This window comes from Oncorhynchus mykiss, chromosome 12, assembly GCF_013265735.2.
Source record: "Oncorhynchus mykiss isolate Arlee chromosome 12, USDA_OmykA_1.1, whole genome shotgun sequence".
Lineage (NCBI taxonomy): Eukaryota > Metazoa > Chordata > Actinopteri > Salmoniformes > Salmonidae > Oncorhynchus > Oncorhynchus mykiss.
The window spans coordinates 73,787,266-73,815,094 of record NC_048576.1 but is presented as its reverse complement, the minus strand read 5'-3'; the positions used below and the strand labels follow the sequence as shown (position 1 = coordinate 73,815,094).

The 27,829-nt window shown below is 43.2% G+C and overlaps 2 protein-coding genes across 17 annotated transcripts; one reads left to right on the top strand and one right to left on the bottom strand.

Annotated features, from left to right (window-relative positions):
• The first annotated feature begins 311 nt into the window (after positions 1–311).
• Positions 312–7,967, top strand: LOC110538428 (glucosidase 2 subunit beta). The gene is made up of 18 exons (XM_021625247.2): positions 312–450; positions 844–993; positions 1,196–1,312; positions 1,440–1,535; positions 1,646–1,703; positions 1,841–1,958; positions 2,162–2,291; positions 2,600–2,684; positions 2,785–2,863; positions 4,647–4,730; positions 4,903–5,064; positions 5,171–5,261; positions 5,493–5,562; positions 5,658–5,747; positions 5,886–5,960; positions 6,079–6,178; positions 6,440–6,602; positions 7,459–7,967. The coding sequence occupies exons 2-17, from the start codon at positions 894–896 to the stop codon at positions 6,584–6,586; spliced, it is 1,602 nt and encodes a 533-aa protein (XP_021480922.2). The 5' UTR covers positions 312–450; positions 844–893; the 3' UTR covers positions 6,587–6,602; positions 7,459–7,967.
• LOC110538429 (ELAV-like protein 3) lies at positions 7,903–27,636 on the bottom strand. 16 transcript variants are annotated; one of them, XM_036938367.1, is made up of 8 exons: positions 27,199–27,636; positions 19,713–19,953; positions 19,456–19,559; positions 16,986–17,139; positions 14,840–15,068; positions 14,633–14,686; positions 14,194–14,232; positions 7,903–13,333 (listed from the first exon to the last, which is right to left on the bottom strand). In XM_036938367.1, exons 1-8 carry the CDS (start codon positions 27,214–27,216, stop codon positions 12,985–12,987), a joined length of 1,188 nt encoding a protein of 395 aa, XP_036794262.1. In that variant the 5' UTR covers positions 27,217–27,636; the 3' UTR covers positions 7,903–12,984. The 16 variants fall into 16 exon arrangements, with proteins under 16 accessions (XP_036794262.1, XP_036794267.1, XP_036794264.1 ...); XM_036938372.1 differs by having other exon boundaries at positions 7,903–13,312; XM_036938369.1 differs by having other exon boundaries at positions 14,840–15,065.
• Positions 27,637–27,829: the final 193 nt, after the last annotated feature.

Below are 27,829 nucleotides of genomic sequence, written 5' to 3'. Positions count from 1 at the left end.
GACGAAGGTTGAAAGTCATGCGTCGTCCGATACACAACCCAACCAAGCCGTGTTATATTCTCCTACATTAATTTCACATTTCCACAAACGTCAAAGTGTTTCCTTTCAAATGGTACCAAGAACATGCATATCCTTGCTTCAGGTCCTGAGCTACAGCCAGTTAGATTTGGGTATGTCATTTTAGGCAAAAAAAATGTAAAGTGTACTTTACACCACTAAGTAAAATACGAAGTATTTTGACAGACACGTCTGCAACCTCAAATCCACATAACATGGCCAAAAGAGGTTCTCCACCCTCTCTGACATGGCTGCTTCCAACACATTACCCATCATGCACCACGCCACAAGTATTCTCCAATCACAGGTCGGATACAAAAGCTAGTCCAATCAGAAGAAAATACCATAGTGCATGAGCGCACGAGACGTTTCCTGAAGCATTGCGGAAGAGAGGTAATGAATGATTAGTCATATTTTTACTTCGAAAATAACCATTTGTGGAAGTGTTTTTACCATTTTATTGTGAACATGATACTTTATTGCATATACAACATTCATAAATATTGTTCAAAAGGAAGTTTTCCCTCGTTAAATCAAGACCGCTGATAGCTAGCTGCTACTACTGTAGACCTTCATCAGCTAACTTAACAGTTACTTGCTAAGTTAACGTTACCTATCGTTACATGTATTGCATTATGACTAAATGATTCTGAAAATGTCGTTCTAACGCATTGTATCAGAGGTTTCATATGGGACCGACTGTCAATGTTGTGAATGGTGGCGCGTCTGAGGACTAGCTGTATTGGGTTTAAGTACTTTGTCTATTACCTTGAGTTATGTTTGCAGGAGCGCCGCGAATTCCTGAACGTGTAGTTGGTCCCAGTTGATACTGCATCATGTCTTGTGCGCTTCTACTGTTGTTGACGAGCTTGGCTTTGGTCATGGGCACTGGCACAGCGGTGGAGATCCAACGTCCACGCGGAGTACCACAATCAAGTGAGTTAGCATCTGATTCTAACCCGAATTCAGACAAATAACGTGATGGTTCTTATCACAGCCAGTGAGGTAGGCCTAGTCTATGCTATTCTAGCTGTCAGAATCCCATTGTGAGCATGGATTTTAACCTGGTAGGTGTGCATTGTCTCTCAGATGAGCTCTTATGTACCCAACCCTTACCTGTCCCAATCGATCCCGACAGAGAGACAGTTCTATGAGGAGAACAAGCCCTTTACCTGTTTGGACGGCTCCAGCACCATCCCCTTTGACCAGGTCAACGATGACTACTGCGACTGCAGGGATGGCTCGGATGAACCAGGTACAGTATCGCTCACTTCTCATCAGTAAAGCCAGACTGAACCCACTATCAAGACACTACACACCTCTGTGCACAGTTATCACTAAGGTCTTGACTGTAATGAATGTCTTTGCATTCTTTTTCACAGGTACTGCTGCCTGCCCCAACGGCAGCTTTCACTGCACCAACGCTGGCTTCAGACCTGCCTTCATCCCTTCCTCCCGGATCAACGATGGCATCTGTGGTAAGGACATTGTCGCAGTATTTTTCCATGGATCAGTCGTCCCTTTCTCTCAGAGTTTTTTGTGGTTGTGTGTGTAACTGCTGTGTGCTGATGAAGTGTTCTCTCCTCAGACTGCTGTGACACGACAGACGAGTACAACAGTGGTGCCACTTGTCAAAACACCTGCAGGTGAGCAGTAGTAAAACGTACAGCATTCTGCAAACATTTAATATTGACTACAACACTAACATTCGCCTTTGTGTTGGCGAGCGATTCCTCCAGTATGTGTGTGTGAAGACTGATTGGGTTGGCTGTGTGACCCCTAGGGAGATGGGGCGCAAGGAGAGGGAGAGTCTGCAGATAATGGCAGAGATCACCAAGGAAGGCTTTCTGCTCAAACAACAACTGATACATGAAGCTAAAAGGGGACAGGAGGACAAACAGGTGAGCGACTAACCAACCGAAGGGTAGTAGATTTATTTGGGGTTGGTTAGGCAGAGGAAATGGCTAGGGCCTATAGAGACCATTTCATATATAGAGCAGTTGGTATAAATCCTTGCCGTTGAACGTGTTCATGAAATGACAAGACTTGTGTTTGTTTGTTTCAAAGGGTTTTTGTAAATACTTCCATCCGTGTGTTTGTGCAGGGCAAGTTGACTGAGCTGCAGGGTAGTAAGAAGGGTCTGGAGGGGAAGATGGAGGCTCTGAGGACTGTGAAAAAAACAGCGGAGGATCCAGAGAAAGAGGCTAAAGAGCGCCACCTGAAGTCTTGGGAGGGTAAGTACTCTGGCATTACACTGGAAGCCATTATCTCTCTGCTTTTAACCTATGCACATCATAAATTCTCAATGTATTTGTTTTCTTCACACAAAAAAAAGGGTACTTTTGTGCTGTTCGGTAAAACCAAGATATTTAAGTATATTCTTATAGTTAAAAGACAGATTGTTAAATGTGAAATGCCCAGTGCTAATCGTCTCTCCAGTCAGATAGGTTTTTCAACATCTTTGATTTGGAAGTAAATTACAGAAGTCCTGTTGAAGATTTCTCTTTCTAAGTTGTATGTGATTTGATTTTGTCTGTTTCAGAACAAAAAGAACTCATCCGTATGGAGAAGGACAAAACTAGAATGGCTGAGGCTTTTCTGGAGCTGGATGATGACGCAGATGGCTAGTGAGTGTGTAGTGTGTGTAACTGTCAGCGTTGGATATATTCGGAGCTATTTCAGTGTGATTCAGTGAGTGACTAATACGGTTGTTTTTGTTATTCCCAGTGTTTCTGTGGCTGAGCTGCAGTCCCATCTAGAGCTGGATCCAGATTCAGATGGCTCTCTGACAGAAACAGAGACTCAGGTAAGATGTCTCATCTTCCTCACCCTCAAGTCAAGAGAAGATGTTCTATCACACTAGTAAATTTGCCGTTTTGAATCCAAAATAGGTGACCTATGTGATTCGTGTAGATCCAATGAGAGAATTTTGGCTGGCTGGGGGCTTTGGATAACTACTGGCTGTATACGAACGAGTGATGCGCGTTTGGAGAAGTACTGTCTGTATCCAAGGTTCAGCCAATCGTTCACATAACAACAGAATGCAGCACGCCACTGAAGAGAGAAAAGACTAGTTACAGCATCAGCGCTCGCGCTGGAAAGAGAATGGAAAGGGAGTTGGCCAGTTAACTTACAGCAGCGTGTCCCCTGAACGATATCGTAGAGGTAGGAGAGAAGCCTGACCATGGGGGTGAGAAGGTGACAAAGCATACTTCATGAGCTGTAACTGAAAAACAACTGGCATTCGGAAAGTTTGAGGTGAGGGAGAAAGTGTGGTGGAACAAGTATTGTTAACATTGTTAAGGATCTTGCTAGCTGGATGGAATTCTCCGTTTAGCTACCCAGAGAAATGTTGAGCAACATTAGCCAACTTACCTGATCAAATAATCAAGTTTAAGGTGTGACAATTAGCTGGCTAATAAAGTCCAACAGCTAACGTTAGCTAGCGTTACAACATCAGATGAGCTAACGTTAGTAACCTGACCGATTCTCTATAGTGTTAACGTCATACGACTCCTTGCCGTTCCTCAAGTTATAACGTGTTAGTTGCTTACAGGACCCTGGCAATCTGAAATGTAACAAGTTATCTAACTACGATCTGTGAACTAAAGTTTTCCCTCTACAGTAACTGTGGTTAATTTTTAGAATAAGATAATTAGGTAAAAATGAGGCGTTGCTTGTTAATCAAGTGTAGCTGGGCCTGGCTTAAGCTGGATGCCACTATAGCGGAGGAAGGAGCACCACACACTTTCCCGCTTTCTCACTTTTTCAATATAGTGGATAAAAAGGGCTATGGCAGGTGTACTCTCTGCCTGAAAGATCAATTATGCCAACAAAGGGTCTCATGCTGCGCTGGCACATTGTAGAACAGATGTCCACAGGCAGAAGGTGTACAATGTAGTAATGTGCAGTGTAGCCCAAAGAGATTGCTTTTCTTGTGTTACTGTCAAGTTCAACACGTGTGAGTGAGGGGGGATTATTGAATTTTTTTTACTTGGTGAACATTATATTTGCACACATTTAGCCTTGTGCACTTGATCAATGTCTACAATAGTGGCCACCATAATAGAATGTCAGGTTGTTTCATTCTATTTCTACTTTAAGATGTTTTTTTCCCCAAGTGCAATATTTAGATTGTGTGTGTGGTCACAAGCATTATATTATAAAGGCTGTCATGGCTGACTGCAATATTAGTGTATTGTTTTTTTTTTCCTCAAGACTTGAGTGTCATTTGCAGAAAAGTCTAGGCAACAAATAACATTTGATTGCTTTCTTTAGCTTTTTTTGCTGTGAGTTAGGTTCACATTAATTCCTTTTTATTTTACACACAGGTTGACATATTAATGAAGTCAAAATGATCTTGCTTACTCAAAGCATTTGCATTTACTTGTTTTGAGTTGCCCAGAAAATACATCAAGATCATTTGTCTTGTATCAAGATATTCTGACTTGTATCGAGCCTTTTGTAGGTTCAAATGAGCACATGATCTGCCAGTGCAGTTTATCTTGGTAAGACGTCTTAAGATGTTTTTTTTTTAATGTATTATTTGAAGATAGACGTTTTTCTGGTTTCCTAATCCATTCCTACAGGGATTGCTGGGAGGAGCAGGCAAAGTGGACACGTCTACATTTGAAACTGTGTGGAGCGGCATCAAAGACAAGTACCTGTCAGAGGTCAGCACTTATGTTATGAAGACTTATGTTATACAGTCATTTCCATATCCTAGTTGAATGTTCAATGGTCTATCCTGGAGCCTCAGATTGGGTGTCTAGGCTGGGTTTCTGTCAAGCACTTTGTGAGAAATGGGCTATATAAGTGTGGTATGTGACCGTGTGGGTGTCTTAGGGCCTGTCGGACCCCCCTGCCCCAGTGGAGACCCCCAAGGAGGAGGAGTCCAGGGACTTTGTCTCTGACCATGACTCTGACCACTACCCCGAGGATTATGCTGGAGAGGAGGAAGATGTGGAGGATGACGAGGAAGATGATGATCACGAGGAGGAAGAGAAGGTAGTTGGAAATCCTCACATTGGAGGGGAAGGGCCTGAGCTAGGCTAGTATTGCAGGGCTTGGGTGGTCAGTTGTCCCAGTAACATAACGCGTGTTTAATTATCAGGTCCCTCCCACCGTGCAGACCCCAGAGAAAAGAGAGGACGATGAGTTGTCCATGCCACCGTACGACACAGAGACCCAGATCCTTATTGATGGTGCATACATTCATCTGTTTTACAATCTGGCCTTAGTCCCACACTACTTAGTCCCTACTACCACTACTACTACCTTAATCAGGGACACAATTTGTGTTTGACTGAATATACAAAGTAGGGGGTTCAGAATTTTAAGTGTAAATATCTGAATTGTGATTTTCTGTGCTGTGGAATTGTATGTCTCATTGGTCTGTCCTTTTGAAGTTGTGCTTTGTTGTCTTTGTTCCTCAGCTGCCCAGAAAGCCAGGGATGATTTTGATGAAGCTGAGAGGGCTCTCCGGGAAGTGGACGGTCAAATGAAGTGAGTATTATTAGGTTTGAAAACGCAAATGTATGTACCCTGTTGTCTGCAAGTCAATCATTAATCTGTGGTCCTGAATTTATTTGGATCTGCAGGAACCTTGAGAAGGAGATTGGCTTTGACTTTGGGCCAAGTGCAGAATTTGCATACCTCTACAGCCAGTGCTACGAATTATCCACAAGCGAGTACGTATATTTAATCTGTCTCTGTAAATACCCATAGTGTGTCTATGCCTTCGTGAGAGAAATAATCTGTTATAAGAATGTGAAACTGAGTCTCCCAAAGATGAAATCGAAGACTCTGCCCCTCTTCTTTTTCATCAGGTACATCTACAGGCTGTGTCCATTCAATAGGGTCTCCCAGAAACCTAAGTTTGGGGGATCAGAGACCAACCTTGGGTAAGAGAACCTCTTCACTTCATTCTACCGGAGCCTTTAACTGTTCAAGTGACTGGTCCTTCTAAAATTGTTAGGAATGTTAGTGGTCATTCTCTGTCGCGGTCTCTCCCTGTTGTAGCTTGTGGGGACAATGGGCTGGTCCTGAAGAGAATTTATACTCTGTGATGAAGTATGACCATGGGCAGGGGTGCTGGCAGGGCCCCAACAGGTCCACCACAGTAAGTCTATATTCTCCAGTCCACTTCCCTCCCAGCCCAAAGTTGTACCTTTATGACAGTCTTATGACACTCTAATTTGCTGAGCATATGAAGTGGATTAAGTCAAATCACGTTTCATGCGGTGCTGGGTGGGGGAACGTGCATGATAATTCACACAATCTGTGCACGCTAAGTGTACAGGTCCCTACTCTTGAGGTACTGCTGACCCACGACATGTCCTGTGAATGTAGTGAAGGGTTAATGTTTCTCTGTGTGGGTCAGGTGAAGCTGACTTGTGGGAAGGAGACGGTGGTGACGTCCACATCAGAGCCCAGTCGCTGTGAGTACCTCATGGAGTTCACCACCCCCGCTGTGTGCCAGGAGCCAGCCAGCCTGGACGAAGTACTGCACGGACACACAGAGCTGTAGTGCTCCCCACCAACAGGTAGCTAGCTACAAGCCAGGCCAATTGGACTTATAGAGCAGTGGAGTACTTTATAATTACATGTGGATATCAACTTTTTATAAATACTCAACATGTTAGGGCTAGCACGGTGATTGTTTAATCATGTACCCTATAATTATGGACAACAACCCCTGGGGGGAGAAGTTACCTTCATAATTGTTTTAATATATTATTTTTTTTTACTTCATGTTGTCTTTCAATCATCACTCTACTCTGCATAGCTAGTGAGAGCCAAGCTCAAATCAGACGACTTAGAATCATTATATCAACTGTTGGCTCCAGCCCACATAGTTGTATTTGTGCAGGATCTTCAAAAAGATCTGACATATATGGCATTCAAGTCCACCTAATAGGACGAGCCAATCTAGATAATGCTTACTTCCCTCATCGGGTCGAGTAGCTTAATTAAAACTGTGCAAATAAGTGTCGGCCGTCATTGTTAATACGAATTTGTCTCTTTTTGACTTGCCTAGTTAAAGGTTACATTTAAAATTTCCAAATAAAATAAGTGCTAACTAGCTAGCAACTGTACACAAGGCAAGGAGGCACAAGCAAGCAGGAAAATGAGAAGACATTGAAACAGAAGATGTTAACAGGCCAGAGGGACAGAGGAAGACATGCATTGTGCAAGGAGCCAGTCTTTTCGTAGGACATCCTTGCACATGTATTTGATCATTTTTACATAAAAAGGGGCAAGTTGGTAATTTCACAACGGCGAAAGCAAACAATTTATGAGAAGTAAGGCACTGTGCTACATTTCCAATCGATCAGAACCATTTGTTTCTGAGAGGATTTCTTATGAATTCTGCTTGAAAATAAGTCATTTCTCTCTCAGGTTTCTCTTTATGGACTACATGCTAGCCTCCCTCCCTTCTCTGCAACAACCCGCTGCTGCACTCTGGCTTCACAAACTGGAAGATTCAAAATGGTTGCTTGTTCTTTACTCCTACTTGTCTGTTGCTTTAACTTGTTTGTCTAGGGTTAGTGTTTCAATTAGATTTAAAAAAGTTGTCATTCCCTTTAATATTTTTTATGAATTTGAGTATGCTGAATTGTTTTCTCCTATGTTCTACTTTGCCAATCAACGAGTTGTACTGTATCTAAGCAGGATAGTCAGTATATTGTTAACTGTGCTCCAATACTACAGTAGATTATGCCAATGATGTGCATTATGACGATGGTGGGCAGTTTGTCTTATGCGCATCAATGGTTTTGCATTTTTACCCTCTGGAAACGACAACACTCAATGTCATCTTGTAAAAACAACATGGGTCACTCAGATATGTAACCTTTTATTTTTTCTGGCATGTAAAGTACAAATAATTAAACAATTCCATGAAAAAGTCTTCAAGCGTCTTCAGCTGAAATCCCGTAATAAATATCCTAAACTGAAAGGATTATTTTCTTTGTTACATTTTGTCATTGTTCATTTGGTCATGTTTGGAAGTATGAGATTTTGATATCTTCCTACTGACATTGATACATTGATGCCAGTAGATCTGTTTTGATCATTTTTCTCCTTTGATTTGTTCTACCATTCCAGGAAAATGTTGTAAGAAGAACGTCACTAAGTTACTGTGTCCCCTCTTCTAAATAAATAGACACAAAATACAGTTGGTCGAGAAACAGAAGAACCACTGACCCCTTTCCTATACGAGTAACCCCCCCCAACGATGCTTTCCTCCTGGCTGCTGTTGGAACTACTGTACATAGAACTGATGTCATGTTGGAGTTCGGTACTATGGTCCTTCTAATAACTACAGTAGTTCCGTTCACCAGCAGTAGGAGGGGAAAGCATGCTGAGTGCACATGGAGCCTCAGGCACTGCCTAAGGTCCAGGCTCCGCCCTGGAGCCAACAATAGGCCACACCCCAGGCCCAGCCCATGTCCTGACTGACACTCCCCAGGGTTCTCAGTGGCTGGAAAAACAAGACTGTGATTAGATTAAATAATCAAAAGGTTTTCATTTAACAAGACAAACAGAACACAGGCAGTAAAGGCATAACATCTAGCACACAGCATGTATGTTTATACACTTCAATTAGTTAAATATAGCAGTGCATTCTTTGACTATGGAGAACATTTCCAAATCGTACTTCTAAAGCTGTTTTTTAAATCTATTTGTTCCCTTTTTAAGAAAGAAAATGTAACCACAATTTTGGCAAACTTAAAATCTTTTAAACTTGCAAATATAATGAAATAAACCATAAATATACACAAAACATACTTTATACGAGGCAATAAATAGTTTTTAAGTTAACAATAAGTTAAAACTACAAGCTTAAAGTCGCCCAAATAATACAAGTTTGTTGGCGCTATCTTGAATTTTTTGTTTAAATTATTTATGTCGCAACAAAAGCTACCACAGACTTTTACAAACACAATTGAACACATTTTGATTGAAATAAAATTCTAACTAAGTCTAAAATCTGCATACACTAACAACTGCAACTAATTAAATAATGGAATGAAAAAATAAATTACCCAATCAAAGCAACCAAATAAAATCTTGGACCCATGTGTCCTATGGTAACGTCAACAACACAAATACGCAAAGTTAACATGTGAGTCTTGATATGTAAAAGAAAATCAATCAATTACAGGAAAAATTATATTCTAAAATCGACGTGGGCTAAAACTGATGATATATTAGACAGTATCCCTTTCAAGGTCTTTTCAATTAAATTGCTCTTTTTATTCACCCAATAATATGCGGTTAGTTTTAGTTTGCATGTTCAGAGCACTAATCCGGGGCTGGGATTGTGGACATTTTCAGAGCTCTCCATCGGTGCTTGTTTGATTCTCTTTAATGAATCGGTGAATTAACACTTTGATTTCTTTACATTTGATCCTTCCGCCTTTTCCGCAAACCATTTCAGTGTGATGTTTAATTTCTTTTTCTTTTAAAAAATATATATATCTTTTTGTTCTCAGTCAATATAAAAACAAAGCACATTGCACTTACTGTTCCATAGGAAAGTTTTTTTGTCTTTTTAGATGATTATTTGTTGCTCAAGCGGTGCAGTACATTTGTCTCCTGCCATTGTCCTTGGCTCTCTACCATATGTAGGTGTGGGAAGAGAAGAGGGTCTCTGTATTGGCTGTGTAAGATGGGAAAGTTTGTTGTTGCTCTAGTCTAGGGTGTGGCCTAGGGCCTGTTGTTGGTCTAGGGTGTGGGGGAACTGGGCTGGGACTCTACCCCATATCACCAGTGGGACTACTTCAACTGCAGGTCAGCAACGTGGCCTATTTGCTGTTCTGTTCCCAAGATTCACATCTGGTCTCTTAAAGTGATGCTGTATCAGTCCTACTGTGCTACCTTCTCTTGAGTATGGGCACAACTAATTGAATGGGGAAGGGAGGTGTGGAGTTAGATTATGACAGGGTGTTAATGTATGACATTTCATGTTTGTTTTGGTTGGCACACCACCAATATACTACTGGGGCACAGTAAGAAATGAAATGGTCAGAGTTAGAGGCTGAGGGTGTAACGGTGGAAGAGCATAGGGTTAAACTGAAACAATGCTGTCATACTCTGATGTATTGGATTCCTATTATGAGCGGATGGTGTGAGTATTACAGTATTGAGGTTCAAGAGACACTTGTGTGGAACTGTCGTTATTTTTGCTGAAAGGTGAATTCTTTGTATACATTGTTGTAGGTTTGTGGTAAGCACCTGTGCAAATGGGCTAAATTATATCTACTCAACAGATATGTTAACCAAAAGATATTAGTCCATTCTGATATAATTTGATATGAACAACATATTTCTGCAAGCGCTATGGGGATTTAAAATGATAAGGGATCTTCATGCAATAAATGATAATGGTTTATAGAATAATTATCAGGGGAGCAGTTAGTAATTAGTATAGACTGAATTATTTCTTATTGACACTCATATTCCAAATTCTTTGGCTAAATCTTCATTCAAATATACCTAATCATCTTTGCATTGAGAATCTACTTCAAGCCTTTCTGTTTCGAACCAGCCCAAGGTGTCTGTGAGGACAAATCATTGGGCGACTGACTGTCTTTACTGCAGCCTGATTTAAGTGTCTCCTGTGAAAGCGATAACACTTCACTGTACAATCATTGAAGCAACACTAACTGTACACAACTTCAGAGAAAGTGATGTGTTTGTCTAGTTTACACTCAAAGATGGCAGTATAAGTAATGCAGATTTGTCTCTGTAACGTTTGATTCCGAATCAGTGAATTGGTTTGTGCTGATGTGTATTTGTTCTATTCCGATGTCTTTGTTTATGTTCTTTTTTTTTTGCTATTTCAAGTTTGTTTATAGGTTGTGGTTGAAAAAGTAAGGTTGTGTGAGATAAAACTTTTCTTCTTCGCCCCCTTCCCTCGACCCCCACCTATACACGGCATGCACACGCTCCTCCCTCTCTCAAAGATCAAAGGGCTTAAAATACAGCCATGCGGTGTCCCAGTCTTTCAGAGTTTTAAGAATCTGTAAAAATTCAGCACAAGGTCTTGTTCATTTTGTATGTATAAAAATAGATTTATCTCTAAAGTAATCCTTTCAAAGAGATGGTTGTCCTCTTTGGCTAACACAGCGTTATTTAGAAAAGCAAAAATGTCTTGAACACACTTTACCTTATTTCATCTATTATATGCAGATGTCTTTATATTGTAATCATATCTCTCCCCATGAAACGTCTCGTCAGATGTTTCTAACAGACTAACCAACCAAGACTATTTTGTCGTTACATTTTCATCAAGGGGTGTCATAAATTATTTCCATGGGTTTGTTGATTTTTAAAAAATTCCAGCTAGGTGATAGTGCCGATCAGATGTTGCAAATCAACAAAAATAACTTTTTGAGTTTCCAATGTGAGATAAACTAACTTGTCACTGTTGGTTTCTGCAGGCTTGGTTTCTTCTATTTTGACAGGGCAGGCAGGGTTACAATGAGAGTGAATAGAAACTGATTCTCATGAGCTTCTATAAAGTGTCATATACGGGGTCTGAATGAAACTGAGGAGTGTTTAGTAAACTGAGGAATAGGCAAGAAGCTGTCTCACCCTCTAGGACTCAGTGAGGAGATATCACTGCTCAGAGTCATAACGGAATCTCAACCTAAGTCAAAACTACCGTCCTCTCGATCTGATCTGTGCGTAATGGTGATGTTGAGTCTACCTAGCCAGGCCAATAATTTCCACTGAATTGTAAAAACCTTCTCATTCCCTTGGAGGGGTGTTATATCTGGTTGGGTGTTTTGGTAAAGTGGCTCTGTGATTTGCTCTAAACTCACAGTCCCTAGTCTCTCAGAGAATTGTACATGAACACTGTCTCCATGGGAACACTAGCTGGGACAATGTTCTACGTTGTTCACACAGACAGCTCTGCTTGTGGTGGAATCCATCCATTCTACTCTGGATAGAAGAACCAGAGTGAAAAAATACAGGGAGATTCTTAGATGTCAGTGATGTTCAGTATTCTAGTGTTGTTTCCCCCCTAACAGGGCTGATGTGTGACTGTGTTGTGTTGTGTAGCGAGGGTGTAATTCTGGTGGCCTTCAGGCTGCTTGTCTTTGTGACCAGTAGCTGTTCAGTTTGATAACCTAAATCATATTGGATCTGTCCTTAATAGGGTAGAGCAACTGCCCTATAGCTAGTCACAGCCTACCTAATGTTGAGCCAGGAACAGTAGTAAAAGTTTCTAGAAAATGCTTACATACTCGGCTATTATAACCACCTTAAATATTGAATATATAGTTATATTTTAATATACGTATACAAGAGAACACTGTTTTTAATTAATTTTCTTTGATCTAAAAAAAATCACTGATTCAAAATGCCCAAGTGTAAAAAAAAAAGTGACTACACTCTCTCCAGCAAGATAATGGGATAGTTCGTGGGGTAAGAGTTTGGGGTTTAAATTGCACATGTTTGTAGTTCATTTTAGATTTTTGATCATTTTGTTTCAGCAGTTTTTGTCATTATTTGCCTGAATTCAATCAAAGCACTCAGCACACATTCTCTGTCACATTCGTTAGACTGTCTCCCTCATCGAGGCCTCTTACCCCCACCCCCAGAGACCAACTACCCAACGCACCCCTACTAATTCAATCCAGGCAAACGTAGGGAAGGACTAGCATTGTGTAAAGAGAAAAGAAAAACTCTACTAGTGTATTTGTTTGAAACTCAGACTTTGTGTATGTTTGTATGTGTAAATATGTCTAATAGTGTGTGTATGTCTGATAGTGTGTGCATGTATGTGTATAGGTGAGTGTGCATCAGAGAGAGAGAGACTCAGTCCAGGCCCATGTAGAGTGATAGTAACAGGGAGCTCAGTGGCACTCCCTGCTGGCTGAAGGAGCTGGCGTCAGCTAGCAGCTCTCTCTCTCAGGCCTTGTGTTGCTTGCTGGTCTTGAAGGAGACCTGCAGCACGCGGTCTCCCAAGCGGTAGCCGTTGAGACTAGCGATGGCCATGGCTGCCTCATCGTAGTTGGTCATGGTGACGAAGCCGAAGCCCTTACATTTGTTGGTGGTGAAGTCACGGATGACCTTGACGTTTGTGACGGCGCCGAAGGGCCCAAACAGCTGCCACAGGACGCTTTCGTCAGCCTCGGGCGACAGGTTGTAGACGAAGATGCACCAGCCGGCTCCGGTAGGCCCGGTCAGGTTGACTCCCGCCAGGCTGGTCATGCTGTCGATTGTGATGGGGGAGAACCTAGGAAGAAGAGAGGGAGAACTACATTGGGTGTCATTCTGAAGTTCCACACAGCAATCATCTCTCTATATACTGGCCATGTTTCTAGCTATGATATGCGCTGAAGGCTTGGTAGTCGGAGGGGCATGGAGTCTGTCTGGTGACCCAATCGATCTCCATCCTCACTTTTTCTGCAGTGAGTAGATAGATGAATATATGTGTGGGCAGGGCACCACAGTGGTTCCAGACTACCTGCTTTCACACAAAACAGCACACTGTGCTTCTATGACACACAAACACCCACACTCTGCATATTTTAGTCACAGTCTCTGCTGACCAAAGCCTCTGCAAAAATTAGACACAGAAATCCCAATGTTTAACGGAAATCACAATATTGAACAAAACACAGAAACCTAGAGAGGGATGAAAGCAAATTCGAATCAAATCATAGGAAAATTGGAGCAAAAAGAAGAAGACGCAAACGCAATCTGGTATGTCCATGCTGGCGGAATAAAGGGGACATTAAAGCAAAACCGAAACTGATAATGTTAGTTCATAAAGAAATACACACACATCAGATCCATTACGTAATCAAACCAAAAGAAAGAACCAAAAGATTATAAACAAAGCCATGCCAGAATACCCTGCTGTTAGACAACCCTAGACACTGCTTAGCATATTTAGATTTGTATTACTGTCTGGACTGGTTGTTACATAACTTCTCAGTTTAATGGGCAGTGTGAATAGGGAATTAGGGAATATTATCATGATCTGTCATTTCAAGGTGAAGGCAGCAGGTGGTATTCCAGTCACTTTGTTTGAAGTTTGTTAGGCATGGATGTATTTTTTTTTAAATATTTTTTGATTTTTTTTTTTTTACAAAGTACACCTTTGGCATTTACCTCTTGACTCCGTAGCTGGCGTTTAGTAAATTGTCGAGTCTGCAACGCAAGAGGGAGAAATGAAGGGGGTGGAGACGTTAGTGGTGAGGACTGAGAGGAGGAAGGCTTTTTAACATGCAGCTTCTGCTCCTCTGCCAGCTGGCCTCCAGAGGGCGCCCTTCCCCTTCATTGTACTGTAGAGGAGCCATCTGTCTATCCCAACAGCAACCCATCACAGAGCGCATGGCCTAGCCTTTGTGAACCACAACAACGCACTATGCAAATCAGTTTGTTAATGTGCAGATAAGTGTGTGTGTGTGTGTTGGAGATCTGCGTTGTGTTATTCATTTAAATGTAATTTATTCATCTTGTTTAGTAGATACTATGTTATTTGACTGGTTTGGACCACTTTGCTTTGTTTTCATTTGATTTGTGCTTTGATACATTGGGGGTCTCTTACATTGGTTTTGTGCTGTTATTTGGATCTGGTCCCTTTCCAAATGGAGGGATGAGGCTGCAGTTTAAAAGAAAGTCAAGAAAAAAGAGGGAGAGAAAGAGAGGAAGATAGGATGAGCGAGCGCCGTAGTGCTCGTTCCAGCAGGGCAGGTGTGTCGGGTCAGATGACAGACAGGTCAGAGCGGAGATTGGGTGGTGGTGGGGGCAGTACCTGAAGCGCTGAGTCTGATGGTGCAGAGGGCCAGTGTAGCGACGTGCAGCGGTCTGGTACAGCTGGGTGAGCAGGGCCTGGCCCGTCTTCTGGCTGGGGTTGTTGGCGAACTTCACCGTAATGGGTTCGGCTGCGCCCAGGGGTTTCTGGCCGTTCAGGCCCTTGATGGCCTCTTCTGCCTCGTTCCGCTTGTCAAACCGGATGAAGCCCACTCCTCGCGATATACCTGCTCCGGGGTCAGAAAGCAAGCTAATGTTAGCACCTGAGGGGTGAGGAGGGGTGAGTCATGACTTTGACTTGGTCCAATGAGATGGGAAAGGTTAGAGTAGGGTTACAGTTGGTTAGGGGGAGGTAAGTTAGAGTAGGTAAGGATAAGTCCTTGGTAGGTCAGGGGTACATTTAGAGAAGAGTTAGGGTAGGTCAGGGGTACGTTAGAATATAGTTAGGGTAGGTCAGGGGTACGTTAGAGTAGAGTTGGGGTACGTCAGAGTAGAGTTAGGGTAGGTCAGGGGTACGTTCAGAGTAGAGTTAGGGTAGGTCAGGGGTATGTTAGAGTAGAGTTAGGGTACGTCAGGGGTACGTTAGAGTAGAGTTAGGGTAGGTCAGGGGTACGTTAGAGTAGAGCTAGGGTAGGTCAGGGGTACGTTAGAGTAGAGTTAGGGTAGGGCAGGGGTACGTCAGAGTAGAGCTAGGGTAGGTCAGGGGTATGTCAGAGTAGAGTTAGGGTAGGTCAGGGGTACGTTAGAGTAGAGTTAGGGTAGGTCAGGGGTACGTTAGAGTAGAGTTAGAGTAGGTCAGGGGTACGTTAGAGTAGAGTTGGGGTACGTCAGAGTAGAGTTAGGGTAGGTCAGGGGTACGTTTAGAGTAGAGTTAGGGTAGGTCAGGGGTACGTTAGAGTAGAGTTAGGGTAGATCAGGGGTACGTCAGAGTAGAGTTAGGGTAGGTCAGGGGTACGTTAGAATATAGTTAGGGTAGGTCAGGGGTACGTTAGAGTAGAGTTAGGGTAGATCAGGGGTACGTTAGAGTAGAGTTAGGGTAGGTCAGGGGTACGTTAGAATATAGTTAGGGTAGGGCAGGGGTACGTCAGAGTAGAGTTAGGGTAGGGCAGGGGTACGTTTTGAGTAGAGTTGGGGTACGTCAAAGTAGAGTTAGGGTAGGTCAGGGGTACGTCAGAGTAGAGTTAGGGTAGGTCAGGGGTACGTTAGAATATAGTTAGGGTAGGGCAGGGGTACGTCAGAGTAGAGTTAGGGTAGGTCAGGGGTACGTTAGAGTAGAGTTAGGGTAGGTCAGGGGTGCGTTGGAGTAGAGTTAGGGTAGGGCAGGAGTACGTTAGAGTAGAGTTAGGGTAGGTCAGGGGTACGTTAGAGTAGAGTTAGGGTAGGTCAGGGGTACGTTTAGAGTAGAGTTAGGGTAGGTCAGGGGTACGTTAGAGTAGAGTTAGGGTAGGGCAGGGGTACGTCAGAGTAGAGTTAGGGTAGGTCAGGGGTACGTTTAGAGTAGACTTAGGGTAGGTCAGGGGTACATTTAGAGTAGACTTAGGGTAGGTCAGGGGTACGTTAGAGTAGAGTTAGGGTAGGTCAGGGGTACGTTAGAGTAGAGTTAGGGTAGGTCAGGGGTACGTTAGAGAAGAGTTAGGGTAGGTCAGGGGTACGTTAGAGTAGAGTTAGGGTAGGTCAGGGGTACGTTTGAGTAGAGTTAGGGTAGGGCAGGGGTACGTTTTGAGTAGAGTTGGGGTACGTCAAAGTCGAGTTAGGGTAGGTCAGGGGTACGTTTAGAGTAGGGTTAGGGTAGGTCAGGGGTACGTCAGAGTAGAAATAGATTAGGTCAGGGGTACGTTAGAGTAGACTTAGGGTAGGTCAGGGGTACGTTTTGAGTAGAGTTGAGGTACGTCAGAGTAGAGTTAGGGTAGGTCAGGGGTACGTCAGAGTAGAGTTAGGGTAGGTCCGGGGTGCGTTAGAGTACAGTTAGGGTAGGTCAGGGGTATGTTAGAGTAGAGTTAGGGTAGGTCAGGGGTATGTTGGAGTAGAGTTTGGGTAGGTCAGGGGTATGTTAGAGTAGAATTAAAGTAGGTCAGGGGTATGTTAGAATAGGCTAATAGTAGGTTAGAGTAGGGGTCAGTTGTGCCAGAAGTGAGTTAAGGCTGTACCTGTAACCTGGTCCACCAGGATGCGGGAGGTGATGATGCGTCCGTACTGGGAGAACAGCTGCTCCATGTCCTTCTGGGTCATGGTCTTAGGCAGACCGCTCACATACAAGTTGGCATCACGGATAGATGCTGAGCTGGGACGGGCGTACGATACCTACAGCACATCAAAGAAACACACATTTCAACACTGATATCAAATCAAAGGTTTCTCATATCTTTACTGTACATAAAACCATATAGTCATTTTTTTTATTTACTCAGGTAAGTTGACTGAGAGCACATTCTCATTTACAGCAACAACCTAGGGGAATAGTTACAGGATGAATGATCAAAATATAAGATGGGGATTGGGAATTTAGCCAGGATACCAGGGTTAACACCCCTAGAATAAGTGCCATGGGATCTTTTAGTGACCACAGAGAGGCAGGACACCTGTTTAACATCCCATCCGAAAGACGGAACCCTACACAGGGCAATATCCCTAATCACTGCCCTGGGACATTGGAATATTTTTTTTGTACCAGAGGAAGGAGTGCATCCTACTTGACCTCCAACACCACTTCCAGCAGCACCTGGTCTCCCATCCAGGGAACAACCAATACCAACCCTGCTTAGCTTCAGAAGCAAACCAGGGTGGTGTTGCAGGGTGGTATGCTGCTGGCTCTGTAGCATGCATGAATATTAATTTTACTCGTCTTTTTTGTCAATGTGTGAGACTGTTTTTTGGAACGCTTTGTGACTGATTGTGTCCACCGTTGTGCAAAGTTAACATTAGTATTCTATGGTGAGACTATAGTGTGACTTAGATTGATTATGAAAATGTCTACACATTCATGCGTTGGCGTGTATGAAAGCCAGTGAGAGAGTATGATAGATAGTGAGAGTCAGTGCATTGTTGTGAGTGGTCTGCCTGTTTGTTTCGGATGGAGGGAGAGGGAGCGAGTGTTGCCAGAGATAGGCTGATCTCCCCTCCCTCTCCTGCCTCTTTCCTTTGTTTCCAGCCTCGAGGGAGAACAGCTCCACTGGCAACCAGCAAACAATATAAATAGATCACAAGACAGCATCCCCGACTGTCAACTCACTAAAACATGAACTCCTTATTATATAAACACATACTCACATATACAAGTACAGTATAACTTGAATGAATGTGTTTGGGACATTTGTACTGAGAGTGAACATTTAGAGTATTATCATACCTTGCACAACACATAGCCGATGGGTGTATTTGACCCATTGAGTTTAGAGAATAAAGTTGTCCTCATTCTAAATGGTGCAGTGAGTGTGCAGGACTCCAGTATTGTGTAGAGTGTGTGTGAACAGGGTGTGTGATGCAGTGATTGGGGGTGCTAGAGAATGGGAGGGGGGTAGCGGAGGCTACCCTATAATTAACCCTCTCCCTGTCTCTCCTACAGTACAGATGGTGCCTGCAGCCCATATGGCCCCTAATCCTGCCATTGGCATTCTGCTCCCCAAACTACTCCCTACCCTTTACTCTTCCTGCCCCCTCCCGCCATCTTACAATGCATTGGTGGAAATATGACATTTGTTTGGTCATTGTTTTATGACTGTATAATGTTAATTGATTTTCAAAATAGCCCTATTGATAATATCAACATTTATTTATTTTAACAATTGCAATAACAACATTAACAACAACATTAATAACAACCACAAAATGTATACATTTTCTGTAATTTATATCGGCCCAATAATTTTGGTATTATATTGCTAACTGTAGTAATAATATCATTATTGCCCCCTAAATACAATATATGTGTATTTGTACACTAATGTAACTAAAACATATTGTAGAAATAATGTTTAACAATATGATTGCCGTATAACTCCAAAAGCCCAACCCAGCTCCTCATGCTGTTGACTCTCTCTGCCCCAGTCTTTCAGAAGTCTGATTTGAACTAAGCCTGCACTTTATCCCAATCTATGATCTACTTTGATCAGGTGGGAGGAGGGGGGGGGGGGCGGAGGGACGGATGGAGTAGTGTTTAATCTGCCCCCCCCCCCCCCCCCCCCCATCCATATTGGGGACAAAGAAGCCCCCTAATTAGGCCAGATTGGAGGCAGATGGGGGAGCCTGAACTGACCCCCGTGCCCCACAGTGAGACTCCCTGATTACATTTCCATCACAATCACCTCTGCATGCTGCTAGCCCCTTGCTTTCTGACCTCCACTCTCCCTCTCTCCACTCTCTCTCTCTCCACTCTCCACTCTCTCCACTCTCCCTCTCTCATTTCTTGTTCTGCTCACTTCCTTTGTTCCTGTGACCTCTCCTGTTTTTTCCTCCTTCCCTTCTTGTCACGTCTGCCTCTCTCTGCCTCTCTCTGCCTCTCTCGCCACCTCCCTTTCTTTGAGTTGCTCCCCGCCTTTCTCCTCGTCTTCCGCAGCGTACTGAAGCAGAGAAGATGGAGAGTGGCGCAGGTTGAAAAGCAGGAAGCAGAGGTGCTCTTACCTTAATTGTTTTGGTCTGCAGTTTGAGACCGTTGAGTGTGTTGATGGCCTTGTCTGCGTCATTGGGATCCACATAGTTTACGAACCCATAGCCCAAACTCTGGCCTAAATCGTTGAAAACAGATATCGATAATGGTCCTTTAGAAACTGTTTTTGCACCAAAATAACTGTACCTACAGGTACATATGCTGTATGTGATTATTTGTTATCCTCCAACTAGAAATAGATTTTGTTTGTCTGTCTATTCATCAACTGTACCTGCTGAAGCATCATGAATACCTGTAATCTTGTCTCGGACCAGTTTGCAGGATTCAATCTCTCCGATGCTACCGAACAGGCTCTTGAATTCTTCCTGGGTCATGTTCTGAGGCAGGTAGTTGACGATTAGGTTGGTCTTGCTGTCGTCTGTGGCACCGTTGGTGCTGATGACTGGCCCGTTAGGCAGGCTGGTTCCGCTCGGACCGTTGGACACCTGGGTTTCCATGGTGCTGATTATCTGCTGAGGAAAAGGAAGAATATAGAACCCTGTGTACAAATAATATACATCCGCAGTAATAACACACAGTAGAGTAATGGTGGGGCGTTGATAGTAGGCCTTTTAATATAGACTCATTGAATGAATGTCCGCTCTGTCATTGTCAGCTAGGGAAGAGGTCAGACATCAGCTGAGGGGTGGAAGGATACGAGGCAGGGATAGCAGTAGACTATACACAGACCCCTCTCTCTCCCTCCCCGTTTCCCCTCCTCTCTCCTCCCCCGCTCTTTCTCTCTCGCTGCCTCTGGCCCTGCAGATGTCACAGTCCTTTTCCCCTGTTTCCTCCTCCCATCCCCCAGCCTCCATCTATCCATCCAGCCACAGGGTCAAACAGCATTACATCATTGCAGGGTCCTAAGTATTGGTGGTGGTGGGGCAGGTGGAGCAGTGGGCGTTGGGACGGGGAGGTTGACATGGCAGACAAAAGAGAAAGTGACATGGTCTAATCTGCTCAGGTCTAACGTCTCTGAAGGCTGTCATGTAGCCACATGGAACGTTTCAACCCCATAAATACATTCTGGCTTTTAGTGTGCTCACTTTCTTTTGTAAGTGTGTGTTTGTGACTCCGACTCAAACTTGTTTGTGCGAGTGGATGGAGTGAGTGAGTATTTGTGCCCACTAGAGGTGTGTTGGTGTCATTGTGTGTTGCTCTGGAGTACACCATGTTGCTTCATTTGACCCACAGGGGATTGTCTTCATGGAACAGCTGTGTGCAGGTCAGAAACTAAACTTCCCGCTATCTCTCCTTTTCTTTTCTCTCCCTCTCTCCCTGCTCCATCTATTCCATTCATCCACTCCTCCTTTTCACCATTCTGTCTAGAATATTATCTGTTGACAGACTGTGTAAACAAGCTAGTACAGAGATGTTGTCCCTGTATTACTGGCCTCCTGGGCTCCACCCAAACTGATACAAATGTTCATTTTGGCTCCCTGTTCCATTTCCTGGTATAGTGTACCTGGGAAGTGTGGTTTAAATAAGTACCATTATTCAGGCTGGTATCTGTGAGCCTGGCTGGCATGGTGACTGCAGGTCTCTGACTGGTGGGTGTTATAAGGCTTCTACCGCCAAAGATCCAGAGGTCTCACAGTGTAGCCTAAGATTCTAGAATTATTTGAGGAAGATACAATATTACCAGCAGCTTTACTACTGTTTGTCTGTTGTTTTGGTTATAGTCTATGTTCGTCATTTTCCCTTTTGCGTGGCAGGGTTTTCTTTTGATGTTTATCCATTCAACTTAATGGAGGAGACTGAGTAGTGTTCCTTTCCCCTACTATGGACATATTACTCTAAAAGCATTCAATGCTTTGATGATATTCCCCAAGCCCTGTTGTAGCTCTTAGTGCCCCCCATCTTGTTTCCCCCCTCCGTGCTCATGCCCCTCTCTGTCTCTCTCTCTCCTCTGTCTCTGTCTCTCCTCCTTCTAACCTGATTTCTGCCTTGAGCTGTACCTTGAACCATGTTGCCCAGGTAACAGCGGCTTCAAGACTGTTGCTAATGGCTGGCTGACTTTTGGTTGTCTGTGCGTGTGTGTGTGTGTGTGTGTGCGTGCATGTGTGTGTGCGTGCGTGCATGTGTGTGTGCGTGCGTGCATGTGTGTGTGCGTGCGTGCATGCGTGCGCGGACAGAAAGATAGAGGCAGAGAGAACGACATAATCCATCTCTGTTGGGCAGATATTGTTTTTCTCCATGTATTAATGTTCGATGGCTTTGCGGAAGCAGAGAATATATTTAAGTCAAATTGACATTGACAGGGAGAGAACATCGGAGGGAGAGGGAAGCGGGAGAGGGAAAGGGAAAGGGAGTGAATTATGACAGCCTAAAAATAAAACACTGCAAACACACATATCTAAGAAGCACATGAGAGCTACTGCAAAGTCGACTAGACATCCATCATACAATACACATGTTATGGGCTTCTTTGGTCTCGACTAGAGCGGTATGATCTGCTGATCTAGGGACTGCACTGGAACAGAACATGGACAGAAGGTTCTACAATGCCCAGTTAAAATATCATCCTTCATTCATAATGGGAAAGAACAAATAGTCCACATGGGTATGATAAATAGATTCATAAAATGCATCTATCTAATATGTGTAACCATGTAACACACAAACGTCCGAAACTAAAGGAAATACTAATATTTTCTGAATTTGTCACAGAACTGACCAAATATTACAGCCCTTTGCAGAAAGACACCGAATCCCAGCAAATTTGACTTGTCAACTGAAATAGACCTCAGTGTGGCAGTCCAGGCATCCACAGTGACAAGTTCTAAAGTGATATAATTCCCAGGCTCAGACTGGCCACAGAGACACAGAGGGAGAGACTGGCTGACACAAGCAACATCTAACATCACCCTGACATCTCCATGCCAACAAGCAGGAGGATGAAAAAAACAGAAGAGTGCTTTTAGGATGCTACAAATAGAACAAGTCGTAATTTTCATCAGAACATGTTAGCCTTTACAAAGAAATTAGTGGAAAATATCAACTACATCCATAACAATATCCAAGTACTGATATGGCAAGGATGTAGGCAATAACCCATGAGGTCATAGATAAAGGCCCAACCAGCACACCTCTGATAGGCTAATTCTATTCATGATTTATTTTGCTAATCATGGTGAATGACAGCAAAGAGAGTAACCAGACACAAACGCATTAAACACACAACCCCCAACACTTTCAGATTTCTACTGTTGGTTGGGCAAGCTCTTCTTCTCCTTGTCCCGGCACTAGATGTGCCTTTCTTTTTCTATTTCTAGGACCTGAGAGATCTCCCTTAATATTTAATGGACTGCATCCTCAGCATCGCCTACACATGGACCCAGACTCGCACGCAAACAAGAGCCCAGAGCCCTACCTCCTCTCCTCTCTCTGCCTGACGAGTGGAGCGAGCACAGCACACAGATCACCTACACTTGACAATGCTCAATTACAAAACACAGCAACATTACATGACCCAAATCTAAATACAGATACGGGCAGCGTCGTCTTCTTCAAATTGGCTTTCCCCTTGTCTACATACATGACTGCTGTTGCTTTCCTACAAATGGAAGATGAAGACCTGTCCTAAGAGGAAAAGCAGCAGTCTGCCACATACAGTATTCAGGCCAGCTTTTGTCATGTCCCGATAAAGGTCAATGCATACGATGTGATTACCCTTTACGGAAATCACTGTAATTGTATCAGCCAGAAGACTGGGCTCAGATGGAACTGAGATTCTCACGCCAGGCCTTATTGTTCCTAAGTGTTTCCAATGGGAATCAAACACAGGTCCATACATTGGAGTCAAGACTGCTCTCTACATTCTAAAAAGGGATTTGTCATTAGATTCTTCTGATAATGTCAAATGTGCTTGGCATCGACTCTTTTCGTGTTCAGGAACATTCCTAGCATAAAAAAACATTGCTCAGAAGATTGTTATCTGTAAATCAACCCAAGAGAAAATGAATCAGGTTGTGGCAGTAACAAATAAATCAACAAATTCTATCTTAGCAAAGAATGGGAGGTCAGGAGGAGGCCTCGGCTTATCTACCCACTGATATGAGGAACTATATTACTGCTACACACACTTCCTGTTAGTGCTACCACTGGTGACAACACTGTCACTCATGGGTGATGCAGTCGCACTGTACTGGGAGAGTCATGGAAAATAACCTCTATCTCTGAGTAAGATAAGGTAAGAGAGAGAATTTAAAAAAGGTTAGTTCCTGTTGACAACAACACCATCAGAAAATACTAGGTTCTGAATATTTCATGTTATTTAGGAGTTGTTGGGTTCTCTTTTTCATGTGCTAACTCATCAGAAAAACACTATTGCAGACATTGTTGTACCACAATACAACCCACCTAAAATGGTAGTGCATTAGTCTCATTTGAGTAACTTGAAAACGAGGAAAAACATTTGAAAATCTAATTTCCTGGAACCACCAAAGACAGGGGATTCACTAAACTAAGGTTTGGCTCAAGAGAAAGGCCTTGATTTCCAAGGCTTTTTTTTCTCTTTCTCACCCTTGTTTTTAAAATATACATCAATCATTATTTTGGAAGGCCTGAATCGCAAATGGATTCTAGGCTGGGGTTGTAAATGGGCCTTCTAAATAACACAGATTACAGGATTATCCTAAACAAAAGGCATTAGCCACACTCTCTACAGCTTAAAGGGATCATGGTGGCAGCTGTAAAACAACAGGACAACACAAGTCACAGCCCAACACTCACAACCTTATCCTACATACTACATAACTAACGCTCAGCACTAACACACATTTTTAATAGGCCTATGTCTATATATATATATTTTATATTTTTTCTTTAGGAGAATGTGATATTTTAAAACAATTTCCCCGTTTGTCAATGCATTTTATGACAGACATAAGCCATGTTGCAAATTCCCTGTGAATGTGTTTGTGTGTGTATCTTTCGTTGAAACCAGGGGCGCTATCCAGAGTGCTGAAGTAGGGAGTGGCTTTCAGGCGATTCCGTTTAGGCCAGAATGCATTGTCCAAACCATCGAGCCTTTTCTGTGACATTTCAAAATGCTTCATTCGCTTCTTTTCACGCATTTAAAATTGTTCGCATTTATATGACAGAACATCTTCTACCCCTTCCCCTTATTTTGGGAAAACAAAACATGTGCGCTCTGTAGGAATTCACAACCCCGAGCGCCTTTTTGCTGAATAAAGGTATTGAAACAACCAAACAAAAGAGCCACCCGTTCCTCCTCTTCTCGCGCGCAGAGACTATGGCAGCTCTATGAATATTAATGTAAACAGTAGCGCTTTGTGTCATGGCCAGGGGCTGCAGGACGCTCCCGGAACAATGAACGCCACAATTGCCAACATAATTTCGCTCCAGTAAGTCAGTCATAGGCCTAATAATAATAATAATAACAAAAATAATGTACAACATATATTTGTAGGACATATTAGAGGGAAAAATCTAATTCGGCCTATAAAAACAACATAGAAATGAAGGTCTCTTATTCTTATGTAGGCCTACGAGTCTATTTCAGTTCCCTATGGGCCATCTTGAATAAGTAAATATAGAGTATTTCAAAATAAATCAAAATCTATTTAGGCTAAACCTGATTTAGTCCTCCAGTCATTCTCCATTGGTGGATTGATTTTCTAGACGAAATCACTTGACAATACATGTAAATACATGATACATCTTATATTATAAACTCATAGCGTCAGTTCTATTTAGGCTCGTTTACACTTGGTGGCCTCTGCTGTCCTTGTCCTTGAATCGCGGAAGCGCCTCGGGAAGGTTATCTGACTCAACTGTTTTATTTGCTTGGCACTGCGGTACAGGCAATGCTCACGGAGGACTGCGGAACATGTGGACAGGAACTATATGCCTACGTGCATGACGCTGACTGGGCTCTGGGCCTGCCTGTTAGCCCAGCTCTACGGGCAAACACTGATGAAATAGAAATGGGCTACTATTCAATAAGGACAGCTTAAACATATTGAAGCTATAGGTCTAAGTAATTATCAAGTGGACTATTGAATGAAATAACTGCATTATTATGATCTCAAAGATTTAGGACTTGCAAAATAAGTCTGCTCTTCAGTTTATAAACATGGTCGTGCTCGTGCTCTATTATGTAGGCTACTAGATTTTATTTTGGGCCTACACGACCATCGCAGTAGGCTACCAAGTCCCATGGAATGGTCATTCGATCATTTATGTTGGCCTATATTGCGTATAATTTCTAAATGGCCGTATTTGTGTTTTTGGTTGCAACAAATTATTATATCCCTTTGGATATTGTAGTAGCCTATTATTTAAAAGAGAAAATGGGGTTCTACCTGCACCTGCCATTAAAATCTGTAAATTAAGACGATAGAATATAGGCATAAATCATACTTGATAAATATTTAGCCTTTTATATAAAGCATAAATATAGAGCATAAAAATGAGTTATTTAATCATATTTTATATATTTAGCTTGCTCCTTGCACGCCAGTTTTACTTGACCATGAGAACAATACAACGGTAAATCATTCCACCTGCTGACAGGAATAAATTGGAGGCAGCGTCATTAAGTCAAGAGGATGTTTGGAGATGAAAGCTTTGAGACCAAAACCAGCGCGTGCCATCATTATGCGCTCGAGTCCAGCAGAGGCACGCCCAATTCGGCCGTTGGCTAGGAGCTAGGCTAATTTAACTCTGCTAAGGCTACATAAACCCTTTAACAAACAGGCGTGATTCAAATAGGCGCTAGCTTTAAAAAAAACAAAAAAAAAAAAAAATGTGTTATGATGGATGGGTAAAAAAAAAAATATTGTAAAAAAAGAAAACGCTAGTCGCCATCCCTCTTTTTGCGGCCTCTGAAATGTCCATCCCATTTACTCCGTTGCATCGCAACAAGAACCCTTAGGAATTTTGACTTGCCTGATTCAATCCAAACCAATGGATCCGTAATCCCCCCCCCCCCCCCCCCCCTCCCTTAGTGACTCGACCCTTTTCCTTTGCCTTGCTCTCGATGGGCCCTCAGCCACGGAGGCATCATGTTTTGTCTCAGAAATCCGTCTCGAGCATCCTTGTGCTGTGCCAGGCAGGGCAGGCGGAGAAAGACATTCCTCCCCCCCACCACTCTCTACGCAGCTCAGCAGCAGCAGCCGCACGCGGCCTCAGCACCCTCTGCCCCCTACGCCCTTGCGAAAAATGTGTATACAAATAATGCAGCCATGGAGTTTGATATAGCCTAGTGGGCCTATGATAAGCAAATATATAGTCCTCTGTAAAATGTCAGAATAAAGCATTTTGCTATCCAGCGTCGAAGATGCAGGCAGGGATGGAGCCTCGCGCAGGCAGCCGTGGCGCATCGCTCAGCATGACATTCCTAATTGCCAGCATCGATCGTTAATCTTGTCAAGACAATATCCCATAACCGAGAGAGCAGTAGAATAAGCCTATTTAGGCCACTATAGCTTATAAATATTGTGTGTAATACATGTGTGTTTGTTTATACCACTATTATAGCTAGCTAGCCTATCATATATACCATATTATATCATATTCAATATGTGTATTAATACATAGGGCTATATGCATTCATGTATATGTGTTTGTGTACAATACAATCAAGTGGAAAACAAAGGGTCTGCGCTCCAGAATGTAGCCTATACAATGCATGCTGCTGCTACAACATCCACCATCCTTGCAAATAGAAGAGAAAAATGAGGCATACGTACAGTAACCATTCTTGACATACAATGAGAGTGATCTAGGTCCTTCTTCGTTTCGCAGGTCTTCAAGCCGTAGGTTGAGTCAATACTATGATCTGTGGTCTTTATATTAGCTGGCCTGTGTATTTACTGTGGAGAGGCCCGTGTCCAAATCCAAAAGAAAAAAAAGAAAAAAGGAAAAAAGACAATGTTCACCAGGGGAATCTCAGCCCTTGGAGATTGGTAGGTGTCCTCTGTAGGGTGAAAATGAGGAGAAAGGGGTTTTCTTCAGGATGATGATGAGGGAGAGTTTTCTCTCCGAGTGGCGTGGGCGACGGTTCAGAAAAAAAGAGAAGCAGTGATCCCCAACAGGGTGTGTCCAGGGGAGGGTGTTGTGGTTCGGCTGTGCTCTGTGTGTAATATTCCCAGCTCCTCTTGCAGTCTCCTTCTGTGCCTCTGCTGCAATGTTCTTCTTTTATGCGTCCTTCTGGCTGGCAGAGCGTGCTCCTGATTGGCTAATTGTGCAGGGAGGGTACTACACGGCAGCCATTGCCCCTGCGCTCCTCTCCCATTATCCCCTTCTGGAGAGATCACCAGGAGCCCCCCTCCCCTCTTTCTCCTCCCATCTCACTGCCCCCCTTCCTCCCTCCATCCATCC